Source organism: Halichoeres trimaculatus, unplaced genomic scaffold (genome assembly GCF_033239565.1).
Source record: "Halichoeres trimaculatus isolate MK-OKI-2021-1 unplaced genomic scaffold, fHalTri1.1 fHalTri1_scaffold_12, whole genome shotgun sequence".
In the NCBI taxonomy this organism is placed as follows: domain Eukaryota; kingdom Metazoa; phylum Chordata; class Actinopteri; order Labriformes; family Labridae; genus Halichoeres; species Halichoeres trimaculatus.
In genome coordinates this window covers 11,139,741-11,163,940 of record NW_027437190.1, presented here as the reverse complement: position 1 = coordinate 11,163,940, position 24,200 = coordinate 11,139,741, and the positions used below count along the sequence as shown (strand labels likewise).

The 24,200-nt window shown below is 42.3% G+C and overlaps 1 protein-coding gene across 2 annotated transcripts in view; it reads left to right on the top strand.

The window, feature by feature from the left end:
• Positions 1-3,900: 3,900 nt before the first annotated feature.
• Positions 3,901-24,200, top strand: part of znf236 (zinc finger protein 236) — a 73,137-nt gene continuing 52,837 nt past the window's right edge. For both annotated transcript variants that reach the window (XM_074683767.1, XM_074683766.1), the window contains exons 1-6: positions 3,901-4,021; positions 8,710-8,849; positions 13,203-13,367; positions 13,450-13,628; positions 14,568-14,698; positions 15,470-15,642. In XM_074683767.1, coding sequence (XP_074539868.1) covers positions 3,970-4,021; positions 8,710-8,849; positions 13,203-13,367; positions 13,450-13,628; positions 14,568-14,698; positions 15,470-15,642 — 840 coding nt within the window. In that variant the 5' untranslated portion in view covers positions 3,901-3,969. The remainder of the gene's footprint in view (positions 4,022-8,709; positions 8,850-13,202; positions 13,368-13,449; positions 13,629-14,567; positions 14,699-15,469; positions 15,643-24,200) is intronic.

Genomic DNA, 24,200 nt, shown 5'->3' with positions numbered 1-24,200 from the left:
AGTCCAATTAAAACAGATCCTCCTCACAGTACCTTAAATCAAAGAAATCCCAAACTCATGGACTTTGAGGCACATTCTCAGTTGATGTGTGGAAGCTAAGTGCTCTCCTAATCTGACATTACCAAGCCAATGACTTGGGTGATGCAAAGACCAAATGACACTCTTTCTTTAAGTCAGCATTTCTGCAGACTTAACCGCAGTCCACTCAGGGTTCATTGAGAACATGGTGACTTGAAGAATTTGATGGTTTGTCCCCCTCTTAAAAAAAAAAAAAAAAACTTAGGTGAAACAAAGAAAAGTGTAGTTTTATCACTTCTGTTGTTGTCCAAAAAGGTTTATTTGGTCTGACATCATAGTGTAATCAGACGGTTCTTGTATCTACACTGGTTTACCTTGACATGTTTCAACTATAAACTTCCTGTAGTCTTCCTCAGAGGAGTTACTAAATATTGGCCCATACTGACCCTGAAAAAACAACAATATAGTTCATGTATTCCATATCTTTTGTGCAACAAAATGCACATCAGTGGAAAAAATGGGTAGAATATTTGGAACAAAAAAAAAAAAAAAACCACAGAAAATAATGCGAGAAAGAATCATCTCAAGCACAAACGTGAAATAAAGACCACGAAAACTTCAAATCAACTGTCTCTGACCGCTCCAAAAGAGAAAACCACATTATGGACTGGAGAAAGGCCAAAGTCATTCACTCAGAGAGCAACAGATACTGGTGCTAGACAAGGGAGACAGCATAGAGCAAGAAGCTGATCCAGAGGATAGAAACTGGGATGAGGGGGCCTTCAATCAAACAACTTGAATGCTGTCCTAAGACTGGCGGACACTGGGGGGCATGGTTATCTTGCTAGTTCAGGTGAGATTACTGAAACTCTAATTCAGCTGACAGACAAGACAAAACAATATCACATGACTCCTCTAAGGAAGACAGCAGGAAGTTTGTAGTCAAAGCATGTCGACGTAAAAAACTAAATCACACTGCTGTAGTTACAACAACTGTCGTTCTGTGACTGTTATTCATTCACTTTTGTAGAATCCTTGTTTTTTACTGAAATATTCACAAAAGGTGTCATTCTGTCAGTTAGTTTGCTTAGGTACAAACACTAATGTAAGACCTACAAATTACTGCTACAAGCAGACATTTTTGATGCAGGCAATGAGCGCTGTCAAGAGAGTGTGCCCAGTTTTTAATTCTCATTGCACATCACAGACTCATGCACCGACATACCTGACATCACTGAAGTCTCTGTTAAAAGTCTGTGCCTTGGCTTTCAGGTGGACATAGTGATAGGCCATTTTAAGTGTAAATGGTTGTGGTATGTTTACTTGTAAGAAAGGATTTTTCAAGAGGTTTAGGAAGTTAGACATTCTTTGTTACTTAAGAAAATATCCTAACCGGCTGACGCTTTTTCTACTATAGTTAATTTGGTGTTATCTTATCATTCCCTTGAGTGTTACAGGAAATTTCACCAGAGCAACAAATGCTGCATGAGCCATCTTTGAAATCCATCTTCTGAACTGACTACTGGAATTATTCACAAAGTTAGAGAATAGCTTTACCAGTTGTTTGAGTCATGGGCTAATTTGAAGAGGAAACTCATTTTCCATTTCCGACTGTGTGGGCAGAAATACACAAAACAGAGTTTAAATGGTCCACACATGTTTCTAATAACAAGAAACAGTGGTTCGATCAGATAACAATTTAAGATTTAGTGAAAAATTAATACAATTCAACAAACAGAAAGGCTGTGTCAGCTCTTCATATGAACTTTTTAGCACTGACACATGGAGGTGCCATACAAATTTAAACCCAGACCAGTTCTTTGAAAGTAGACACAAATGAACAGTTCATCTTGCCACGCACAGACATTGTAGCCATTTTACAAGCTAAATATGTATTCAAGAGACACTTTTAAACTCACAATACTCCTGCCACAAAAAGAAACGACTTTTCCATTATCTTCTTTTACTAATTCTCAAAACTCTGGACATCCTCAGTACCTCTTATCTCCTTTCTTTCAATGCTACTAACTGACGGTCTGCAATCTATTCCTAGAGATCACATTTGTGATAATCCAAAACATGGATTCTTTTCACTTCCTGTTACTGTAAATAAATTAAGTACATCCTGTAAAATCATACACCAGATTACAAACACCCAAGGACAAGGAAATAAAAATGAGACTTCTCTGATCTTCAACATCTGTGTCAGTTGGTGTGCCTGTCTGTGTAGGTGTTTGAGCTGCATTTTAGTTGTATTATTATTTCAACTGTTGTTTTCCACGTGTACCCATTTTCATTAACCATGACACATTCTTTATCAGGCAACATAATACCAAACAGGACGTTCAGGAAAGTTTGCCGTCGCTGCCAGCTTTGCAGGTCCATAAATGATAAAAGTCATTCATAACTCAGTGCCTCCATCTGCTGGCACAGAGAGGCAGTAAACAACATTTTACAACCTGACAAAATCATGGTTGGGAAATCAATAGGATATTCTCTATGAAGTGACACTGTGAGTTCAAACATGACACATCACAGTTAATAATTTTTATGTCTGATACTTTTAAGGGATTTAAACTGTCAAAGTTGAGTTAATAGACATATGGTATCATATACTATTTTGAGTTTTTTTTTTTTTATCCCCAAAGGTGTCAATATTTTCCCTGCAATATCTCTAAAACTGCTTTATGGCTCATGTAAAGGCCTACTTGGTGGGTTTTCTCTGCATTAGTATCACCAACATTTAAAAAAAAAAAAAAAGTAATATTCAGCTTTGTTATAAATGTCGTGTATTAGCAATAGAAAGTGACTTGATCCCTGACTTTTTTTAATCAAGTTTAATCGAACTTTTCGTGTTCTTCCATTGATTGGAAAAAACCCCTCAGTATTGATGAGGTTAGCTATGATCTGTTTTTTTATTTTTTGGGGGGAGGAAATTACTGATTGTCATACGACTTTGGTAATATGAAGTCTAATAATTCCAGAGAATTTGCCATAAATAGTGTTACTCCTGCTAAGTTTGTTACACCTAGGTTTAAGGGGATGTCAAAAAATAACATGTCAGTCAAAATAGTTAGTTAGTTAGTTAGTGTCCATTTATTTGTAACTTCTTTTTTAGCATGAACAGCTTGGGTACAAAAACTAATGTGGTGTTAGAGCACACTGTGAAAACAATAAAACACTGTCTGTATGAATTGTGAAAAGTAATTGTAAACACTTATTGGTCTACATGTAGGCACTTGCCTTCAGTTTTGTTGTTTTTAGGTGCCACCTGTAATTTGTAAGCTGTACCCACTTGTGCCTAAATATGGCCTGGATCCACCCCTGTTTGTCTCAGACTTATAGATTTTACCTCTTTTGGGGATGTCCATGCGTTATTACTTACTTTTCCTGTTTCTTTTTCTAATAAAATTTACCATTGTTACTTTTAAACAATTAACATTTTTTCCCAATTGTATGCTTGAACCCAAAGATACATGGTTGAACAACAGGTGCCTGTGTATCTTTGTTATCTAATTTATGTAGCAAACCAGATGCTACATATTCACCTAGCTGTCAGAAAAACAGCATATTGATTTTGGGGTCTGTTGGGATCTCTATCAGATCTTTCACTGCTACCAAATTGTGTTTGCATTGGATGAACTAACCTGAACAATGAAAAGTTACCACTTATCAGAATGAAGATAATCTGTCTATTAAAATTAAATTCTTCTTCTTTTTTTCTTTTACACTTATCAATAAGTTGTTGACGGCTGTTAAAATTTGAGTGAACATTAATAATAAAATCGCAGTGTAGTGTGTGTACCTGGAGTTGCAGTTAATCAAACGGTAGATGTCTCCCTCCTCCGTGCAGCTGTGTGTCTTCATGGGTTCGATGCTGTCTACAGATGACAGAGTCGCCATTTTGAAAAGCAAACCGTTCACAGCACACCCACCCTGAGTACTGGAACTATGCCGCGGGGCCGGCCTCGCAAACAGAGAGTTAAAAGCAACGACGAAACAGGTAACAAGTACCAAAATGCCGTAAATAAAAAATACAGAGCACGGGCTATCCAAATAACCCGCTATTATTTGGTTAAACAGCTCTGTATCTTTTATAATGACAGTTGAATGTAGTGTATATAGTCCCCGGATATAGTATTGCGGGTGGGCTTTGCTTTGTGCGGCGAAGGAGTGATTGAGGCGGAATGATATTAATAACATCTCGGTGCCTCTTCTTATTGGCTTCCAGTCTAAATTGGTGTCCGCAGCGAAAAGAGCCACAGTTCAATGTACTGTTAGTAAATTCACGCTCTTTACACTTAAAACTTGTTTATTAGAAATTCATTGTTAGCCTTTCGGAGCTAACTAGCTCGCGTTGCTAGTGTTAGCATCGAGGCTAACATGCTGAAATGTTTCTGTTATTTTGATCCTGTGAGGCTCCGAAGCGAGGCTGTCCAGCTGTTTGTGTACCGCTTCTGTCTGTTGACAGTGAGTTAGTCCAAATGATAGGAGCAGAATAAGAGTTGATGTACCCGAATACCTTCAGTAGTCCGGCGATGTTAGTGTCATCATCGGAATACATATTAAGCTTAATCCATTTATGATCAGCCAACTTAAATGACACATTCCCGACAAACTCGGCTGGCTCCTTTTGGTTGGACAGAGTAAATATCGCAGTGTACGCAGTTTAAACATAGTTTGAAAATTAGAGAAGATCACAATCTCTGTATTTTTAGCCATTTTCGCACACTTTACCTTCTTATGTGTCACTCACAGCCAGATGGAACGCGCGGGATCAAAACATTATGCTAAAACGTATTTACAATCACATTCAAAGGTTCATAGAAAACATGTATTAAAAACCCAGTTTTGACACTTAAGAAAAGTTGTACAAGCGTTTAACCTGTGTGATTTCAACAATATTGCTCACACAGTGTGGCATGAAAACCCCAAGGTTCCATGCATCCATACAGGTACAGGTGATTATTAATTCATTTTGTCTATGATAACGAGTCGGTGCCAGTTTGCTCGAGATCCTTTCCTTTTGTGGAATGATCACAAATGGTTTTCTCAGGGTTGCATAAGCACATAAACTGAAACAGAAGCAGTCTTATAAATGAAAGGAATGGCAGCATGAAATGGCAAAGAGTGACCAGCCAAATGTTGTTTTCTAGATAGCCAGAAAACTATCCTGTCACCCTGATGTACAAAATAAGTAAAAAATTAAAGACATTGGCGTAATTTAAATTGATTTAAAGGAAAACGAATAATGCTCTGTAAGGATAATGGGATAAAAATATGAAGCCCTTGACTTAAAGAGGATTAAGCACTGGACTTTATGATGAAAAAATGAAGTAAACCAATAAGACTCACATACATTAAGGAGTGACTAAAGAATGAATTTTAAATGTCATCATAATTTTTTTCTTGTTTTGAACCTCCAAGTTGCACACACTCTTCACACTTTCTTCAGCTTTTTTGACAATGGATTTATGTGTTGATATGTTACCAGTATGTCACCTTGTGTGACATTGACATTGAACCCCAACTTACTCCCACTATTGGTCGGTGATTTGTAAATGTGTAAGAGTGAGGTTAGTTAATACTGATGCTCCCTTACTTTAGCTGGCTCTGCCAACTAGGGGTGGGCGTATCGATCTAAATATAGATAGTATCGATACCAAGATGAGTATTGGTATCGGATCGATACTAGCATGATGAGGTGGATACTGTAGTTTCTCTTAAGTCGTCCAGCAATTTACTTTACTTTCCTCTGTCTGCCGCTTATCTGTGCAAATGGGAGGGAACTTTTTGTTATTTCGCACTTGTGTGTTTCTTTCCTAAACAATTGTGGTAGAATAATTATTTTATTACTTTCATACAGTTAAAATGTTGTTCTGTTGTTGTTGTTAGTTGAAAAAAAGCATTTTTGTTGCCTAAAATCGTTGTGCTTTGTTTTACTATGATAATAATTATAATCAACCAATTCAAGGCAAAATCACAGAATTATGATCATTACATTTCATGTAAAAAGTATCAGGATCGGTATTGGCGACACTAGCCCTTTATTGACTTGGTATTGGATCGATACCAAAATTCCCAATATCGCCCACCCCTACTGCCAACAGTGTGTGACTGTGATGTGAAAGGGTGAATGTGATAAGCAGTATAAAAAACACTTTGAGGTGTCACAGATACTAAAAAAGGCTAGATAATTTCAGGTTTACAGTTCAGGTCAAAGTCATTAGCCCACCCATGACATGTTAAGTTTATTCCAAACATCCTAGTTTTATGGATGCTCACATTATTTATCTTTGCACACACAAAAACCCTCGCAAAAAATAAAAAAAAACTACCAGGGTCAAAATATTACCCTCCCAAGAAGTAACCTTTTTTTAAGCTAAGGCAAAAAAAAGAAAAAAAAATCATGCCAAAAAAACAAAGGAATCAGTTTAAACTTGAGAAAAGGAGAGAAAAGAAGGTTATACTAAGTTATCTCTGCGTTTCCAGGTGTCAAGAAGTGGAGTGAGAAGTATCATCAAGAAATTCAAAGAGTACACAGTACAGAACAAGTCTGCCAGAGGAAGGAAGCCAAAGATTTCAGAGACTTTGGAAAGAAAACTAGTGAGAGCTGTGTTTAAAGCCCCTAGAATAACTACCAAACAACACAAGTAGATGACTTAGCCAAGTCAGGATTTGTCAAAGTGTCAGAGAACAGGCATGGATGCCTGTGGAGGATGCAGGCCAAGAAAAAATCCATTTCTACAGAAGGAAACTTAAGCCACACTGAAGTCTGATCAGGACAACGCAGAGAAAGATCATGCAGACTGGAAGCAGTGTTCTTTGGTCGGACGAGTCCAAACTAGAGCTCCTTGGCCTGTGTGATGTTGCTTATGCTTGGAGAAAGAAGGCTTAGGTTGAAGAAATCATGAAGAAAAGAGGATACGTGAAAATTCTGAAAGAAAACCTCAAGCAGTTAGCAGAGAAACTAGGTCTGGGGCTTGGCTTTGTCTTTCATCATGACTACGACCCAAAACACACCAGGCTCCTGGTGAAAAACTATGTCCAGAAAAGTAAAGTGAATGCTACTGCCTGCACAAAGCCCTGACTTAAATCCTGTTTAAGACCTGTGGGGGTGAACTGTAGACCAGGGTCCATGCCAGAAGAACATCAAATAGGAGCAGTTTGGAAGATTCACCTAAAAACAATGAGCTGCGATGCCTCAGGAGATGTTTAAAAGACTTGTTACAAACTATAACAAACTACTGTGTGCCGTTATCCAGCAAAAAGAAGAAGCTACTGACTATTAATGATTTTGACCCTGATAGTTTTTGTTTCTGTGAAATAGTTTGAAAAAGCTTTGTTAGAAATATACTGACCTGTTAAACAGTGCTTGGGAATTTTTTAAAAAAAAAAATCTTAATTCAATTTAGGAATTACTTAAAACTTTTGTTCCTATAGTTTGTAGAAAAATAGGATACAAATAAACGCATAGTCTCCTAAACATTCACCAATACTTAGGGATGGGTACCGAATTAGGTACTTTTATAGGTGCCAACCGAATTCCATCAGTACTACCGAGCATGATCCATGTAAAATCAAACGGTACCATGTTCAGTGCCTGAACACATTGTTGTGACTGTGAGAAAGTGGGAGAGAAGGCAATTTGTCTTGCTGGACAGAAAAGGTACATTTGAGAACTAAATATGTTAGTTTGAAAAACTTTGCGATTTCTTTATTAATCAAATTAATAGGGATGCATGATATTATCAGCACCATATCGGTATCGGCTGATAAAATCTTAAAAATACGTTTATCGGTATCGGCAGATATGAAAATTTCTGCCAATATGCACAGCCAATAAGGTGCTTTTCAGTTAGGATTATTATTATTTTCCATCTGAAATCCTTCCATTCCATCCTTAAATAAAATGTAGCACTTCATTTATTTGCACTGCAGAGCTCTGTGTCTGTCACCAGGTTGTTACAGTAGCTCTAAAATAATCAAATGCAACTTGGTTATCTTTAAAAATGCATTGTACATTTAAAGTTCATGTGATCTAAAGACATTATTTTTCTGTATTTCAATACTGAATGTCTTGAGTTTGAAAAAGTGATACAATTCTTATTTATGGTAAAATCAAATGTTTTTTGTCTTGTTTTATGTGTGTTACTTAAACAAATAAGACACAATTAGAGTAACATATAAATTCCAGTACAGGATGGACTTAGCTTTCTTTACAATAAAAAAAACAAACAAACAAACTGGTGATTATCTGTATCGGCCAAAAGGGGTTTCGATATATCGGCATATCGGATATCGGCAAAAATCCAATATTGTGCATCCCTACAAATTAATACTCATTACCACACAAAAGTACTGAAAATTGGTACTATTAAGTACTGATACCGATTGCCAGGTACTGGGCATTGGTACCGTATCGTTTCAAATGTGAAAGGGGCCCATCCCTACCAATACTTGTATTTTTAGAGGAGACCCTGAAATGATAATTTGTAGAAAAACATGCTATTTGGATGTTGGCAGTTTTTCTCTTCAAACATTGAACTCCTCAGTTCAGCACCTGTGAAATGAAAGAGAACTGTTGAAAATGTCTTCCTCCAAATCCATTTCAGCCCTTCTTGTCAGTGAAGAGCCTCTTGTACCAAACAAGAATATTGAAGTATTCTTCTCTGTTGTGCTTCTCAATAGACGTGGATCCCAGTGACTCTAAAGGAGAAAGTTTCAGCGATGGAGAGCTCAAGGACAAGAAGTGCACAATTTGCTCGCAGATTTTTACCACTGAGAGCCAGCTGCAGAAGCATCAGCGTGAACATGAGGTCAATGATAAGGTAAAGTGTTCGTGTTTGTTTGCAGAACAAGAAAGGGAACTCACAACAGTCTGTATTATTCCAAACAGTGTCTGTTATCAGCATGTGTATTTGTATTCCTCCTCCAGTCCTAAACAGTCTGATTAAATTACAAGTGAAAGCCCACTGCTTCCCACCCAGTTATTGTTGGCTCCTACACGACACCACAGGAGCGGTGGAGATCAAGAGCCACGTTTTCTTGAAGATCGCCATCATGTTATTAAATTAGACATGTCTTGCATCACAAAAATCATATGACCCAATCTCTTGATGCCATCTACACAGCTTCAAATTTGACATACTCCATACTTGATCAATCAGCAATTCTTTCAACGGATGCTTTCACCTGAGTTTAGTGCAGGTGAACAGCCTCCTCGCCCGCCGTAGCCGATGGAAACGTCACAGCCACTGGTTGGATGTGAGACAGGCTTAGTAGCGTCTGGGTCAAAGCTGGAAGTGTCCTAGAATTTTCTGCTCTGGTAATTATTCACAATTTGTAAGTTAAAGCTGTCATAGATGCTATTGTTTGTTAGTCAGACGTCCCAGAGGTCCCAGAGGTCCCAGCTTAGTCTGCCAATCACAGAACTGTGCACCAGCTGCTCCCAGAGCTTCAGGACTATCCTCTACCAGAAGCATGGAAGACAGTGTTTATGTCTGTGTCCTAGTCCTGCACAACACTTCTTAATGCCTGCAAGATGTGTGAGAATGTTTATGGACAGACTGTTTTCATTGAAGTTACAAAGTAAATCCAAAACACTGCTGCGATTGGGGTGAAAATATTGCATCAGCCATGACAGAGCTACTTTCTTCTCTGCCTTTATCCCATCATTCTGTGCGCTATGGGAGCTAACTGATATGGTAAAAAAAAGTATGTTTTGGAAACATGTATTCTACATTGATTTTAATTTTGTTATTTTTAGTTCCTTTTGTTGTGGAGAAGGAGGACTTTTAAATCCTGTATTGCAACCAGTCACTAGGGCTTCACTTCAGAGGAGCTATTAGAGTCAGACTAAATTGTTTAAAGGGGACATATCATGCTGATCCGTGATTTAATACTTACATATAAAATAATATAGTTGAAAACAAGACCTTTCACCCCCTGAATTTTCAAAAAATGAGATATTGTATTTTTTCTGATATCCTAGAACGAGATTTGATGCCTCTGAAAATAGGTCATTGCCAGTTGGCCGCGAGATTTTGACCTTCATGACGACACGCGGATCCTTTCTTTGTTTTGGAGTAGTCTGATAAAGCAGCTCCTCCTCTGTGATGTCAGTTAGTCACACAACCGCCACCGAGGGATACACCCACCAAGAGCCGATTATAAACGTATAAACTGTACATGTCCTAGTACCGGTTTGACTCTCCACACTGAAGCATCCTGAGATGATCTGTGTCGAGGTGAATTTTCTTCCTCCTGAGCTGCAGAACCGTGCGGGTCTGACTCGGGGTCCGATACAAAAGGACGTATCCTACACTCTGCCATTTTATTAGTGCTATCAATGCCTTACGGTGAAGTTTTGGCAAACAGCAAACTCGCTCGGTCTGCACCATTCAGTGTGGCAATTTTGTAAATACTGCCATGCTGCAAAAACCGCCCCCTGGCTCTACCCCCTCCGCCCCTCTGATAGAACTGACCAATCAGAGCACAAAGGGCTGCGACGTTGCGAGGTTACTTGAGGTCATTCTCAAAACGGAGCGTTTCAACGAGATCTTCAGAATGGCCTAAAATGAGGATATTGAGAATGCTATTGTGGGGCAACGAAGGAACTAAATGACTTGTACTGAGGGCAGAAATGCTTTACAGGCATCCTAGTCTGGCATAGTGAAAAGGAGAAACAAGCATGATATGTCCCCTTTAACGAGTGATCTGTGTGGCTGACAACTGGGGCTGGTATGGTATGCTATTCTCGGGATTCCATTCTATTATGATTTTTGAAATACTCTTGGTGGTGATAGTATCACGAGCATCACAGCTGAGCAGTCAGCGTCCTAACTGTTCTAGTGCGATGTATGCAAGTTGTAACAGGGCATATTTTAAAAGATATATTCTTTTTAAAATCAGCTGGACTTCTTTCAGTGTTTTCTGAGGACACAGAGTTCACGCTGACCAAATGTACAAATGACCTCAGTTGAGATGACTGGATTTACTACAGTAAGTCTTGATGGAGGTTTCCGTTAAACATGTCCTGGACCATATTTGTTTAGCTGTGGCGCACAGAAGAACAACATGTTCTCTGCTTTTGTTTTCTGAACACTGGGAACAATTGTCAGACTCTTATGTCACAGTCTGACAATCAGATAAAGCCCAATATAGAAAATCATACTGCAGCAGAACTACAGCTGACATTTTCACAGGCAGTAAATAAAGAGACTGTAAATAACAGTCTAACCCCACCTCTCCTCTCATGGGTCTCCACCTCTGGGGTGCCCAGTGACAGTCTTACATATCTCAGTTTGTATAACACATTATCAAGTATGAATCGAAGTGGCACTTTCTCCCTCTGCAGTGTTTGCTGACCATTAATGGTAAACCAGTTCAGCAGCTATTGTTAGAGTTTCTGTTCCCTTCATCTGTATTTTGTGATGCTGCATTTGAACATATGTAAATATGTTTTGCATTACCCAAAAAACAAAAGCTAGCATCCTCTGACTCACTGGATGAGTCAGTGGCCTGTCGTCTTTCCATGCTTTACAATAATGTTCACGTCTTTTGATGCATTTGCTGGGTTTGTGATTGGCAGAAGTCTATCTGAATAGGTTTGTGTGGGAGCTTATTCTTCTAATGGGGTGTTTGAATCACATTTTGCCCTACAGTGTATTATTATAAAGCGAGTAAAACTGAATAAATGAATGTAATTTACATTGAGTAATGCAGGCTTGGGTTCATTTTTGATAATAATGTTTAAGCCAGCCTTTAGTGTATTCTTGCACCCTCAGTTCTCAGTGTTTCAGCTGCTCATAGCTCCAACAACGTGCACATCTCTTTCTGCACTTTCTCCTCTTTAACATCCATCAGCCTGCTCCTATACAGACACACAGTAAGCAGTAAGCAGTAAGGAGAGGGAAGAATCAGTGTGTAAGAATAAGTGGCGATAACTAATAATCCCACTTTTCACCGTCTCTGTCACATTTGTAGCTCTGAACCTGAGCCCATTGAGATGTTGTTTGTAATGAAAAATGAAAGAATATTGTACCCGTAGTCGTGGTCCACTTCAGCTTTAAGGCCATTGTAGACGTTGGCTGTTTTTCCAAACCACAAACGACACTAGCAGTGCCTTCTATTTTGGCCGAAATTCAGCATGTAGTAGTCAGTATGCGTACACTTGCAAAATCTATAGTATGCCAAAAATCCCTGGATGTCCTACTGATCCAGAAAAAATTTCTCAGTATGCAACAGACCAGTCTACCTGGCATACTCTTTCCCACAATGCACGGCGCTACCTCCGTTTTTCGATGCGGTGGCAGGTTTCGGTGAATTACTGCCATCTACTAGAATGAGTTGACATTATAACTACAATACAACAACACTAACGTTAGACGGTCCGTGGGATAGAAGTGAAGTGATGCGAAAGCAACACCAGTCAATCTTGTTACTTCCAGTTACAAAAGAGGTGTTTACTTCTATTAATTCATTAAAGCCCATATAAACCACCAATTTACTTTTTAAACTATACGTGGATTATATTGAAGTGGTTTTTCCATCAGCTGTGAAAATAAAAACCCCTTTCAGATTTATTTTCACTGAACAGTATAACTTCTGGTGTAAGATTAAACTTCAAATATGATGATTCTGCTATGATATGATTAACAAAATAATTAAAATGCCAAAATCTACCCAAAGTTTGTGCTGTACATGTATAATGAAGGCAAAATAAAATCCATCACCTGTAACTCCATTTTCTGAAACTGAAAACCAGAGTAGTTTACTACAAAACAGACCCAACAGACAATCATACTATATACTACATGCAAAAGCAGTAGGTAGTATGTAGTGCCCACACTACATTCACATGTAGCATGTAGTAGGCGGTTTGGAGAACAGCTGTTGTCTCCAGGCCAAAGAGCACCAGCTCTGAGATCTGCCTCTCTGTGAGACCCACTAGTGTCAGTGGTGCTCTCAGCACACCTGTAATAGAAAGGAGAGTTGATATTATGGACATTTTGTCATGGGAAATATAATGTTACCTCCCACCATAATCAACTGAATGTATCGGTTTGTTTTCTTTAAAGGGGATAATGAAAGGCAACAAAGATTAAGATGCAGAGGGTGGTTTCTGAGACTCTTTTCACTTCTGTTCTTCATTACTTCAACTTGACCTTTCTTCCCTGCAGCCTCATCGGTGTGACCAGTGTTCGCAGACGTTCAACGTGGAGTTTAATCTCACACTCCACAAATCCACACACAGGACCTCAGACTTCACCTGTCCTGTTTGCAACAAAAGGTTCTCTCGCATCGCCAGCCTCAAATCTCACATCATGCTCCACGAGAAGGAAGAGGTTAGTCTCAGAGATGACAACCAGTCATGAAAACTGAACGGTCAAAGGGAAGTATTTAATGGACATGTTTTGCTTCTTGCAGAATTTAATCTGCACCGAGTGTGGAGATGAGTTTGTTCTGCAGAGCCAGCTCTCGCTGCACCTGGAAGACCACCGAAAGGAGCTATCAGGCATCAAGGTCTTCACCTGCAAGAACTGTGACAAAGAGTTCAAGACGTCGGCTCACCTCAAGGAGCACATGAAGAGTCACGTCAAGATGAGGTTGCTGCAGTCGCTGGCTAATTGCATTTGACTGAGTCAGGCTAAAAATTGCATGCAGTGAAAAGGAAATTCAAAACAAAATAACAATGAATGAATGAACAATTCTCGTCCAGGCCATTTATAGTGCGAAGTCTATCACCTCTTTTACAACGCTTTATGCTAACTCAATTACAAGGAAACTCTGTTTTGAGCCACTATGTTGATCTCAGGAAATACCACCCTGCTCCCATAATTTCAGTAGAAGTTTTTATTATACACAGTACATTTGAGTACGTGCTGTTCTGTTTTTCCTCTCAAAGGAACAGACATTCATTTCTAAAAACAAACTTTTCATGTCTACACGAGAAGTACGCCGTGGCATTCAAGAACTCAAGGAACAGGAGTTGTGTACGTTCTCATTCAGTCTTATGAAACAAGTGCACATAAGAGCAGAATAAGCTTTCACAAAGAAAAAAGTCCTTAATACTGGGTGCTAGACAGCCTAATGCTTTTACTAATGGAGGCCATATATTCACTCCAAGGTTTATAAAGAGTTTCTTAAAACAGCAACAGCAGTAAAACTCATAAGGACTCCACTTGTGCATTCAACGCCTTGTTACATCAAAAGAAGAAATCAAAGAACAAGGACTTTTTCACTAACAACTTTTGAAATTTCTCAGGGCACAGACAACTCATGGAGTATAACACTCAGTAGATTGAGTTGAAGCTCCAGTATTTAGCTGCAGTTTGATTCTATTAAAACGTATCAAAAGAAAACAGCATAAAAACTTAGCACGTTTTATGTCATATAAAAACTTTGATTCACTTAGAACACATTGCTTTCTTGATATTGTGCAGATATTTGGCCGCACAGTGGCTGCCCTTCATGATAGATGATGTAATAAACACATTATTTGAAATGGCAGAAACATACCTTAACTGTGTTTCTTTCCTCTTCAGGTCGATCAACTCAAGTTCCAGAAACTACAAGAAAAACATTGACCGCAGTGGGTTCACAAACAGCTGCCATCACTGTGGGAAGGCTTTTAAAAAGCCCAGTCAGCTTGTTCGGCACATACGTATACACACAGGTGAGTCTGAAATGTTTATGATTGACACTGCACATTTAATACTTTGGAATTAATTTTTGTGATTTCAAAGATTGACCAATGCTTGAAGTGTTTTTTTCTTAAATAGGTGCACACTGACACCACTTTCATTATTCTGGAGCTCTGTGGCTTGATGTTCCAGTGCTGTCAGTCCAAAAGTAGATTTACTGTTCTACTCTGGTGCAATGACTCCATGACATAACTCCATCACAGCTCGGCAGTTCCTTGTGATTGCCTCTCTTTTCTAAAGGACGTTAACCCCCAGCACAGTTCATCTCTCAGCTGTCAATCATAGATATCATGTGGGTGGAGTGGCCATATACTCTTAAAGATCTAATATCTTGGTCTGGATGTGTGCTCTCACTCATCTGTCTGGGCTTGGATAAAATAGCCAGCAGCTTCCACCCACATGTTGTTTCCACATCATCCACATGTTAATTTGTTTGGCTGGCTGGATGACTAATAGCCAATGGAGTCAATTCCTATGTGCCTTGAATCTTGAGCAGCTCTTTAGCTCATGAAGTTAAAAGTCACTCTGGGAGATGACACACACACATAGAGGCTGTAATGAATGCATACAGGCATGATGCTTTATCTTTCCTCTTTATCTGACAAAGGGAAAAGTCCACTTAATCATGATTTCGTCGAGAGTGAGGTGTCATGTCTTTTCAGTTAAACTCATTAAATGCTTACATTAAAAATCATTGTTTCTTTTACCCAGCTTGACTTAATGTGACCTGGTCTTACCCCCAGGTGAGAGACCCTACAAGTGCTCCCATTGCGGCAAGGCTTTCAACCAGAAGGTGGTGCTGCAGACTCACATGGTGCGACACACAGGAGAGAAACCTCACCTCTGCATTTTCTGCCCGGCTTCTTTCTCCCAGAAGGGAAACCTGCACTCTCACGTCCAGAGGGTACATTCTGAGGTAAGAGCTCAGCTCTGTAGGTCTAAAAGTGAAACACAGTCACTGCATGAGACACTGAGCATGAAGTTTACTTGATTATGAATTTTTGGTTAGGGAGTTGTGTTATAAGACAATGCAGAAAAAAAGCAAACTGTGCTGTCATTAGGGTCTCATCAAAGCTGACTTTAATGGTTATTTTGTGATGGTAATAATTAGGGATGAACCAATACCGATTGGTATATTGGTTACCAGAGTATTCATGCCCCTCAAGGCTTGATCGGTATCAGTGGAAAGAGATCCATGGTGGCGATCCAGGCAAAAAGCTCTGAGCCTTTTGGGTTTTTTTTTTTTTACCAGCTCTCTTTGCTACTTGATTTGAAAGGTTGCCTCCGATGCATTTGCTTCATTTTTTGCTGCATTACCAGTCTACAGGGTATAAGAGTTTACATTTCAAAAGAACTTGTGTAAATTTTGAAATTTTGTTTTGATGGCAAACTTTTAAATATTTCATAGTTTAAATAAATATTAGCTTCAGTAATTCCATAAACTCATTTTTTGCCTCTTACCCAAAACATTACCAGTCTTATCCCACAGTAGGGCATGCAGCTTATTATTGAACACTGATATCGTGTCAGTATCGGCCTACAACAAAACCCAGGTATTGGTATCGGTACCACAAAAGTTGAATCAGTGCATCCCTAGTAAAAAATGAAAACTGGCTTATTGTGATTCTACATGTGCTGTGGAGGACTAAGAAAAAGTATCAAGAGACATTAGGTTAATAGGATCAGGTTTTGGATTTGAACAGATTCCTGTTGAATAAACAGATAAGTATCAGATACATAAGCACACTGAGGTTTACTGAGGTTTTTTGCATCTCTCTACATTTCCCTTGATTTTTGTGTAGTCCATGATGTATTTCTCATCTCCCCCCTCAAGTTGCACACTGAATCCCAAGTGTCCTGCTCACAGCTTGTTAAATAACATGCAGAGGTACACGTTGCCATGGTTTTAGTCTGCTGGAAATGGGACAAGTTGAAATTGCAGCCCTTTGTTCCTCATTTGGTTCCTCTCTGCTGTAAGCAATTTACAGCAGCCAATTTTAAAGAGCCCTTCCTGATTTTTTGTTCATCTCAGTGTAGCCTGAACTTTGCTTGACACAGTATTCCCAGTCCTTTATTGTGAAACTTGAGGTTTACATCAAAGCCCTCTCTAGGTGATGTCCATGTTGACAGATAATGAATTTGCCTGTGTGTGGGGTGTGTGGGTTCACTTTTCCCCCCTAAACCTATTAACCAGTAGATGATGGTGACAGGAAAAGCTCCTCTTGGAGACAATATTGTGGCTGCTGTCTGGACTGGGCAGGCTTTCTGGCAGCCTGATTGTGAAGCCACACAATGATCCCTTAAAAAGTGGTGCAGTGGGTCCCCCATCAGTGGGTGAGCCACAATGCTTTGGGCCAGAGGATGTGATCGAAAAGATAACAAAACCTAAAAGTATAAAAGATGCTTTGTGCTTGCACATCCAGCACCACACTAATTTTGGTTGACTCCTGCCAGTGCATGCTGAAAAATCGTCTGGGCTTTTACAACAGTTGGATTGCTGTTTCAGAAACTGGAGAAAAAGTATGTCATGGGTTTGGAAAGGTCTGTTTTTCAAAGTAATAAAAAACACATATTACTTCTCAATACAATACTGTTTAATAAATGGACACACCAAGTTTGATGTTATCCATTAGTTAAATCAACACCACAACAGATGGAAGTTTTTTGAAAACATGGTGCAGAATTGCAGAAAGTAGCAGATGGTATCTTCATAATTTGAACATTTAATTTTCCAATCTTCGTTATCTTTAATTGAAAAAGTTTCTGTTTATAATGAGACAGATGTATACCACTTTTTTACGCAATAGAGTTTTTCTGTCCCATAATTGCAGTTTATTTATAATTAGGTAGAGACATGCAAAGGACAGATGAGATAGATATGTGTCAGGAAAAGTCCAGAGGGAAAAAAAACCAAAAAGGTGGAGGACCCAAATGCAGATTGAAATGAAACTTTATTTTAACTGAACTCGAAAACTCAAACCAAACATGAAAACTCCAACAAAAGAAACAAAAACCAAAAACACTAAGGAACTCACTAAAGGCACTGGGGACACAGGAGGCACGAAGACACCGAGACAGGAACAGCAAACAAGGACAGCATACAATGAACCCACCAGAAACATACTGAACACAGAGACTATATAGACAGGGAGTGATTGGCACAGGTGTGAAACAAGACACAGGTGAAACACATGAGGAGCAATCAACAAGGAGGGAAACACTAGGAGAACCAAACCAAACACAGGGAAACTCAAGACAGCCACTAAATACATAAGACACCAAAACACTAGAAATGATGATCACAAGACAAACACATGACAAGAAGCAAATCAAACCCACAAGAAGCACAAACTAAAGACAAGAGACACAGACATTCCACAAGACTAACACAGGTGACACAGAACCAGAACAGAATACAAAGAAACACAAGGGCAAAAACACAAGAAAACTCAGAAACACAGAAACCAAAAACCCAAACCATGACAGTACCCCCCCTCAAAGGACAGATACCAGATGTCCCAAAAAGAAAAAACAAAAATCTCTGAAGGCCCAACTCGGGCGGGTGGAGGGGGCAAGGCCGGAGGGACACAGTACTCAAAAAGTCAGGGAGGCCGGCCAGGTAGTGGGCCGCACAAAAGGCAAAGTTCAAAAGGCCGGCCAGGTGCCGAGCCACGCAAAGGAAAAATGTTCAGGACGCCGGCCAGGTGGCCAGCCACACGAGGGAGAATGTTCAGGAGGCGGGCCACACGAGGGAGAATGTTCAGGAGGCCGGCCAGGTGGCGGGCCACACGAAGGAGACTGTTCAGGGGGCCGGCCAGGTGGCGGGCCACACGAAGGAGACTGTTCAGGGGGCCGGCCAGGTGGCGGGCCACACGAAGGGGACTGTTCAGGGGGCCGGCCAGGTGGCGGGCCACACGAAGGAGACTGTTCAGGGGGCCGGCCAGGTGGCGGGCCACACGAAGGGGACTGTTCAGGGGGCCGGCCAGGTGGCGGGCCACACGAAGGGGACTGTTCAGGGGGCCGGCCAGGTGGCAGGCTACACGAAGGAGACTGTTCAGGGGGCCGGCCAGCTGGCCGGCAACAAAAAGCAACAGGGAAAGGTGTCAGCATGGAAGCCAAGCCAGGAGCAGGTGTCAGCATGGAAGCCAAGCCAGGAGCAGGTGTCTGCCTGGGAGCCAAGCCAGGCACAGGTGTCAGCCTGGGGACGGCCGAGCAGGGCACAGGTGTCGGCCTGGGGATGGCCGAGCGGGGCACTGGTGTCGGCCTGGGAGCCAGGCGGGGCACTGGTGTCGGCCTGGGAGCCAGGCGGGCACTGGTGTCGGCCTGGGAGCCGAGCGGGGCACTGGTGTCGGCCTGGGAGCCAGGCGGGGCACTGGTGTCGGCCTGGGAGCCGAGCGGGGCACTGGTGTCGGCCTGGGAGCCAGGCGGGGCACTGGTGTCGGCCTGGGAGCCGAGCGGGGCACTGGTGTCGGCCTGGGAGCCGAGCGGGGCACTGGTGTCGGCCTGGGAGCCAAGCGGGGCACTGGTGTCGGCCTGGGAGCCGAGCGGGGCACTGGTGTCGGCCTGGGAGCCGAGCGGGGCACTGGTGTCGGCCTGGGAGCCGAGCGGGGCACTGGTGTCGGCCTGGGAGCCGAGCGGGGCACTGGTGTCGGCCTGGGAGCCGAGCGGGGCACTGGTGTCGGCCTGGGAGCCGAGCGAGGAGCAGGAGTAGGCCTGGGGACGGCCAAGCGAGGCACAGGTGTCGGCCTGGGGACGGCCGAGCGAGGCACAGGTGTCGGCCTGGGGACGGCCGAGCGAGGCACAGGTGTCGGCCTGGGGACGGCCGAGCAAGGCACAGGTGTCGGCCTGGGGACGGCCGAGCGAGGCACAGGTGTCGGCCTGGGGACGGCCGAGCGAGGCACAGGTGTCGGCCTGGGGACGGCCGAGCGAGGCACAGGTGTTGCCTGGGGACGGCCGAGCGAGGCACAGGTGTTGGCCTGGGGACCGCCGAGCGAGGCACAGGAGTCGGCCTTGGGACGGCCGGGCGAGTCACTTGGGACAGCCATTGAACCAAGAGAGTCACTGGGGACAGCCTGAGAGGCGAGAGAGCCACCAGGGTCTTGCCCTCCGAGCCAGGAAGGGTGCTTGGCAGGACCTTCGAGCGAGGAATGGTGCTTGGCAGGACCTCCGGGCGAGGAATGGTGCTCGGCAGGACCTCCGGGCGAGGAAGGGTGCTCGGCAGGACCTCCGGGCGAAGACTGGTGCCTGGCAGGACCTCCGGGCGAGGACTGGTGCTCGGCAGGACCTCCGGGCGAGGACTGGTGCTCGGCAGGACCTCCGGGCGAGGACTGGTGCTCGGCAGGACCTCCGGGCGAGGACTGGTGCTCGGCAGGACCTCAGGGCGAGGACTGGTGCTCGGCAGGACCTCCGGGCGAGGACTGGTGCTCGGCAGGACCTCCGGGCGAGGACTGGTGCTCGGCAGGACCTCCGGGCGAGGACTGGTGCTCGGCAGGACCTCCGGGCGAGGACTGGTGCTCGGCAGGACCTCCGGGCGAGGACTGGTGCTCGGCAGGACCTCCGGGCGAGGAAGGGTGCTCGGCAGGACCTCCGGGCGAGGACTGGTGCTCGGCAGGACCTCCGGGCGAGGACTGGTGCTTGGCAGGACCTCCGAGCGAGGACTGGTGCTTGGCAGGACCTCCGGGCGAGGAAGGGTGCTCGGCAGGACCCCCGGGCGAGGAACGGTGCTCGGCAGGACCCCCGGGCGTGGAAGGGTGCTCGGCAGGACCTCCGGGCGAGGACTGGTGCTCGGCAGGACCTCCGGGCGAGGACTGGTTCTCGGCAGGACCTCCGGGCGAGGACTGGTGCTCGGCAGGACCTCCGGGCGATGACTGGTGCTCGGCAGGACCTCCGGGCGAGGACTGGTGCTCGGCAGGACCTCCGGGCGAGAACTGGTGCTCGGCAGGACCTCCGGGCGAGGACTGGTGCTCGGCAGGACCTCCGGGCGAGGAACGGTGCTCGGCAGGACCCCCGGGCAAGGAGCAGGGCTGGGAAGGACCCCAGAACGAAGAGCTGTGCTCTGCAGGTCCTCAGGAGCAGGGAGTGGGTGGTGCCCTGCTGGTTGCAGGGTAGGGTTGGTAGTCCTGACTGGCTGTGGGGGACCACCACGCCTCTTGTGGCGGCCTCCCCGGGTGCCAGGAAAAATGGCCAGTCTGGTTCCCCTCCAGGGAGACTGACTCTGGCCCTCCTTAATCCATTCAGGACCACGAAAAAAAGATTGAAAATAAGAAATTCTAGAACAAAAGTCCATAGAAAGTAAAAAATCTGCTGGGTCCTCTTTTGGTGGGTTCATTCTGTCAGGAAAAGTCCAGAGGGAAAAAAAACCAAAAAGGTGGAGGACCCAAATGCAGATTGAAATGAAACTTTATTTTAACTGAACTCGAAAACTCAAACCAAACATGAAAACTCCAACAAAAGAAACAAAAACCAAAAACACTAAGGAACTCACTAAAGGCACTGGGGACACAGGAGGCACGAAGACACCGAGACAGGAACAGCAAACAAGGACAGCATACAATGAACCCACCAGAAACATACTGAACACAGAGACTATATAGACAGGGAGTGATTGGCACAGGTGTGAAACAAGACACAGGTGAAACACATGAGGAGCAATCAACAAGGAGGGAAACACTAGGAGAACCAAACCAAACACAGGGAAACTCAAGACAGCCACTAAATACATAAGACACCAAAACACTAGAAATGATGATCACAAGACAAACACATGACAAGAAGCAAATCAAACCCACAAGAAGCACAAACTAAAGACAAGAGACACAGACATTCCACAAGACTAACACAGGTGACACAGAACCAGAACAGAATACAAAGAAACACAAGGGCAAAAACACAAGAAAACTCAGAAACACAGAAACCAAAAACCCAAACCATGACAGATATGCTTTGAATCAAGCTTTACTCTTAAAAAGACAATAGATCAGGCATGGGCAAACTACGGCCCGTGGGCCACATCGGCCTGTTACACGTTTTAATCCGGCCCACCGAACTTGAAAAATTAAATGAATAAACCTTGTTAATGTTTTAGTTTCCCTGCAATTCTGATGTTTTCCCACTAGATGGCGCACTGTAGGTACATTGGCTTTGTTGAGGTGAAGCGTAGGCCTATTACTCCACGTTTGCACTTTACCCTCTGACCGATCAGCCCTTCTGTAAAAATGAACGGACCTAAGAAATAGAAAAGTGGACAAAACAAAACTCATTGAAACACATGAAGTGCGCAGATGAGCGCGGATAAGATGGAGTGGATCGTCAGCGATCTGTTACTTATGAAAAAAAAAAAAAGCTCAGGAACATGTCTATATAAACCTTCAATGTGAGTTATTTGTCCAATTTTTATATAGAGATGTTCACATTTAATATCAAAATATCACACAAACAATTTTAACACAGTCTTTTATTATTTTTTGTTTTTTCATTTTTAAAACCAGGACAGAAAAAACATGTTTTTCTGTTTTTATGTAACTCCGTGTTTTCCATTTTGGTTTTAAAACAGAAAAACAAAAAACAAGTCAATTTTTTCATTTTTTTTAAAGTTTTTTTTTTTAAACAGAATAACGAAAGAACGAACCATACACAGATTAAAAATCTCATTATAATTCCACTCTCTCATATTCTAATTTTAATTTTTGAAAACAAAATCAAAACAGCGAAAAATATTATTTGTTTTTTTGATTTTTGATTTGAAAATGAAAAATTGAGTAACAAGTCATTATCTGTTTTCTGATTTTGGATTCTAAAATGGATATGGAATGAACGAATGATACCCTGATAGTTACCAAAGCACTCCATCCATCTGCTCCTGGTCCGGCCCCTTTGTCAAATGTTAGAACCCATTGTGGCCCACGAATCAAAAAGTTTGCCCACCCCTGCACTAGATGCTGTGTTCTGTAGTCAGGCTGTATACACTTATATGATGTTGTTTTTAGCTGGTTAGTTTGTCAAATAGTCTACTGATGTGTTTTGCAACACTTTCCCCTCAGGACTTAACAGAATGGAGCAATTTAGATCTCATGTGAGGAACTTTGGGGCTGCAGTGATTTATTTATCTGATTTCGTACATGTGAATGTCATGTTTTGTGAAGAAAATCTCACCTTTTTACCTTTTGAAAATCAGACAAATTGTTCACTTGCTGCAAGTATTTGTCATAATCTAATCAAATGTTCTTCAAATGTAATCAAAGGTTGTTTGTGCAGTGAAGTGCCTGTGAAACTAACCCAGCACAGTTACGGGCACTAAAAGCTGTTATTGAGTCATGATCAGTCACCTGTTGCTTCTGTAGTCACTGAGGCATCAGTTTGTTTCGTAACTTCCCAAAAACACCTCACTGGGGCTTAAAGAGTGGTTTGTATTCCATGAAGTTGATGATATGAAGCCATTCATAACACACAGTCTGTTCTTATAAACGATTGACTTTAGTAACAAACTCAATCAAGAGATGCATGTTGAGAGGCACTACTATCCCTGATCCTATGCAATAGATAGAGAGACAGTAAACTTATTGAGGACAAAAGAACTCGCTCAACCCCTCTTATACAGGCAACCTCATCTGAACTTCCAACACCTTTTCCCACTCTTTAAAAGTCTTTTTCTGACACTCTTCAGACTGTCTCTTCTGTCCTGACCTTTTCTTCACTGTTGCCGTCTCTTCCTTCCTCCTCTTTCTTTCCTCCTCTTGGCATGTCATCTATTTCACCTTGGTCCCCCTCTTTCACAGCCCCTCGCTCTCACTTGATGATTGGTCTAAGGTGAAAACACACATCTCGAAAACATGAGAAATGAAACTGTCAGACCCTCCGACCACTTTTCCTGTATCTTTCTACGTCAATGCACACTCATCCTGAACCCAGCTGTCTCTTTCTTGTCATGGCTGATGACAATCAAACTGAACATACGCCAAACGCATCCTCTGCTGTGGCTTTAGCCTCCACTTCACCACTGGTGTTTCCTCAGGGGGGTACAATCATTTCCCAGTGCCTTGTTTTGGAAAGTCCACTCAACAATTCCTTTTGCTCTTATGGATTTTTTTTTTTACCGATCTAATTTCTACAACACCAATTCCAAAGATAGTTTGGACACTGTTAAAGTTGATGAAAATTTTTTTTTTAATACATTGAATAAAAAACAACAAATGTTAAAATGAAATAGCTGTATGTCTTATGAAAAAAATTCATATAAAATATAATGATAAAAAGAACTTTTTGTTTTTCCAGTTGGAATATTTGAACACTGAATGTTCTATCTGTAAACTCAAAAACCTCCTATGGCTTCTGCCTATTTGTCGTCATTACCTTTTTCCTTCAGATCCAGGAAGTGGTTCTGGTGTTACTCTAAACACTACTGACAGGAAATACTCAGATGGACAGATTTATTTCTAACAACATGATACAGCTTCTATCTAGTGAAAACAAGCATGA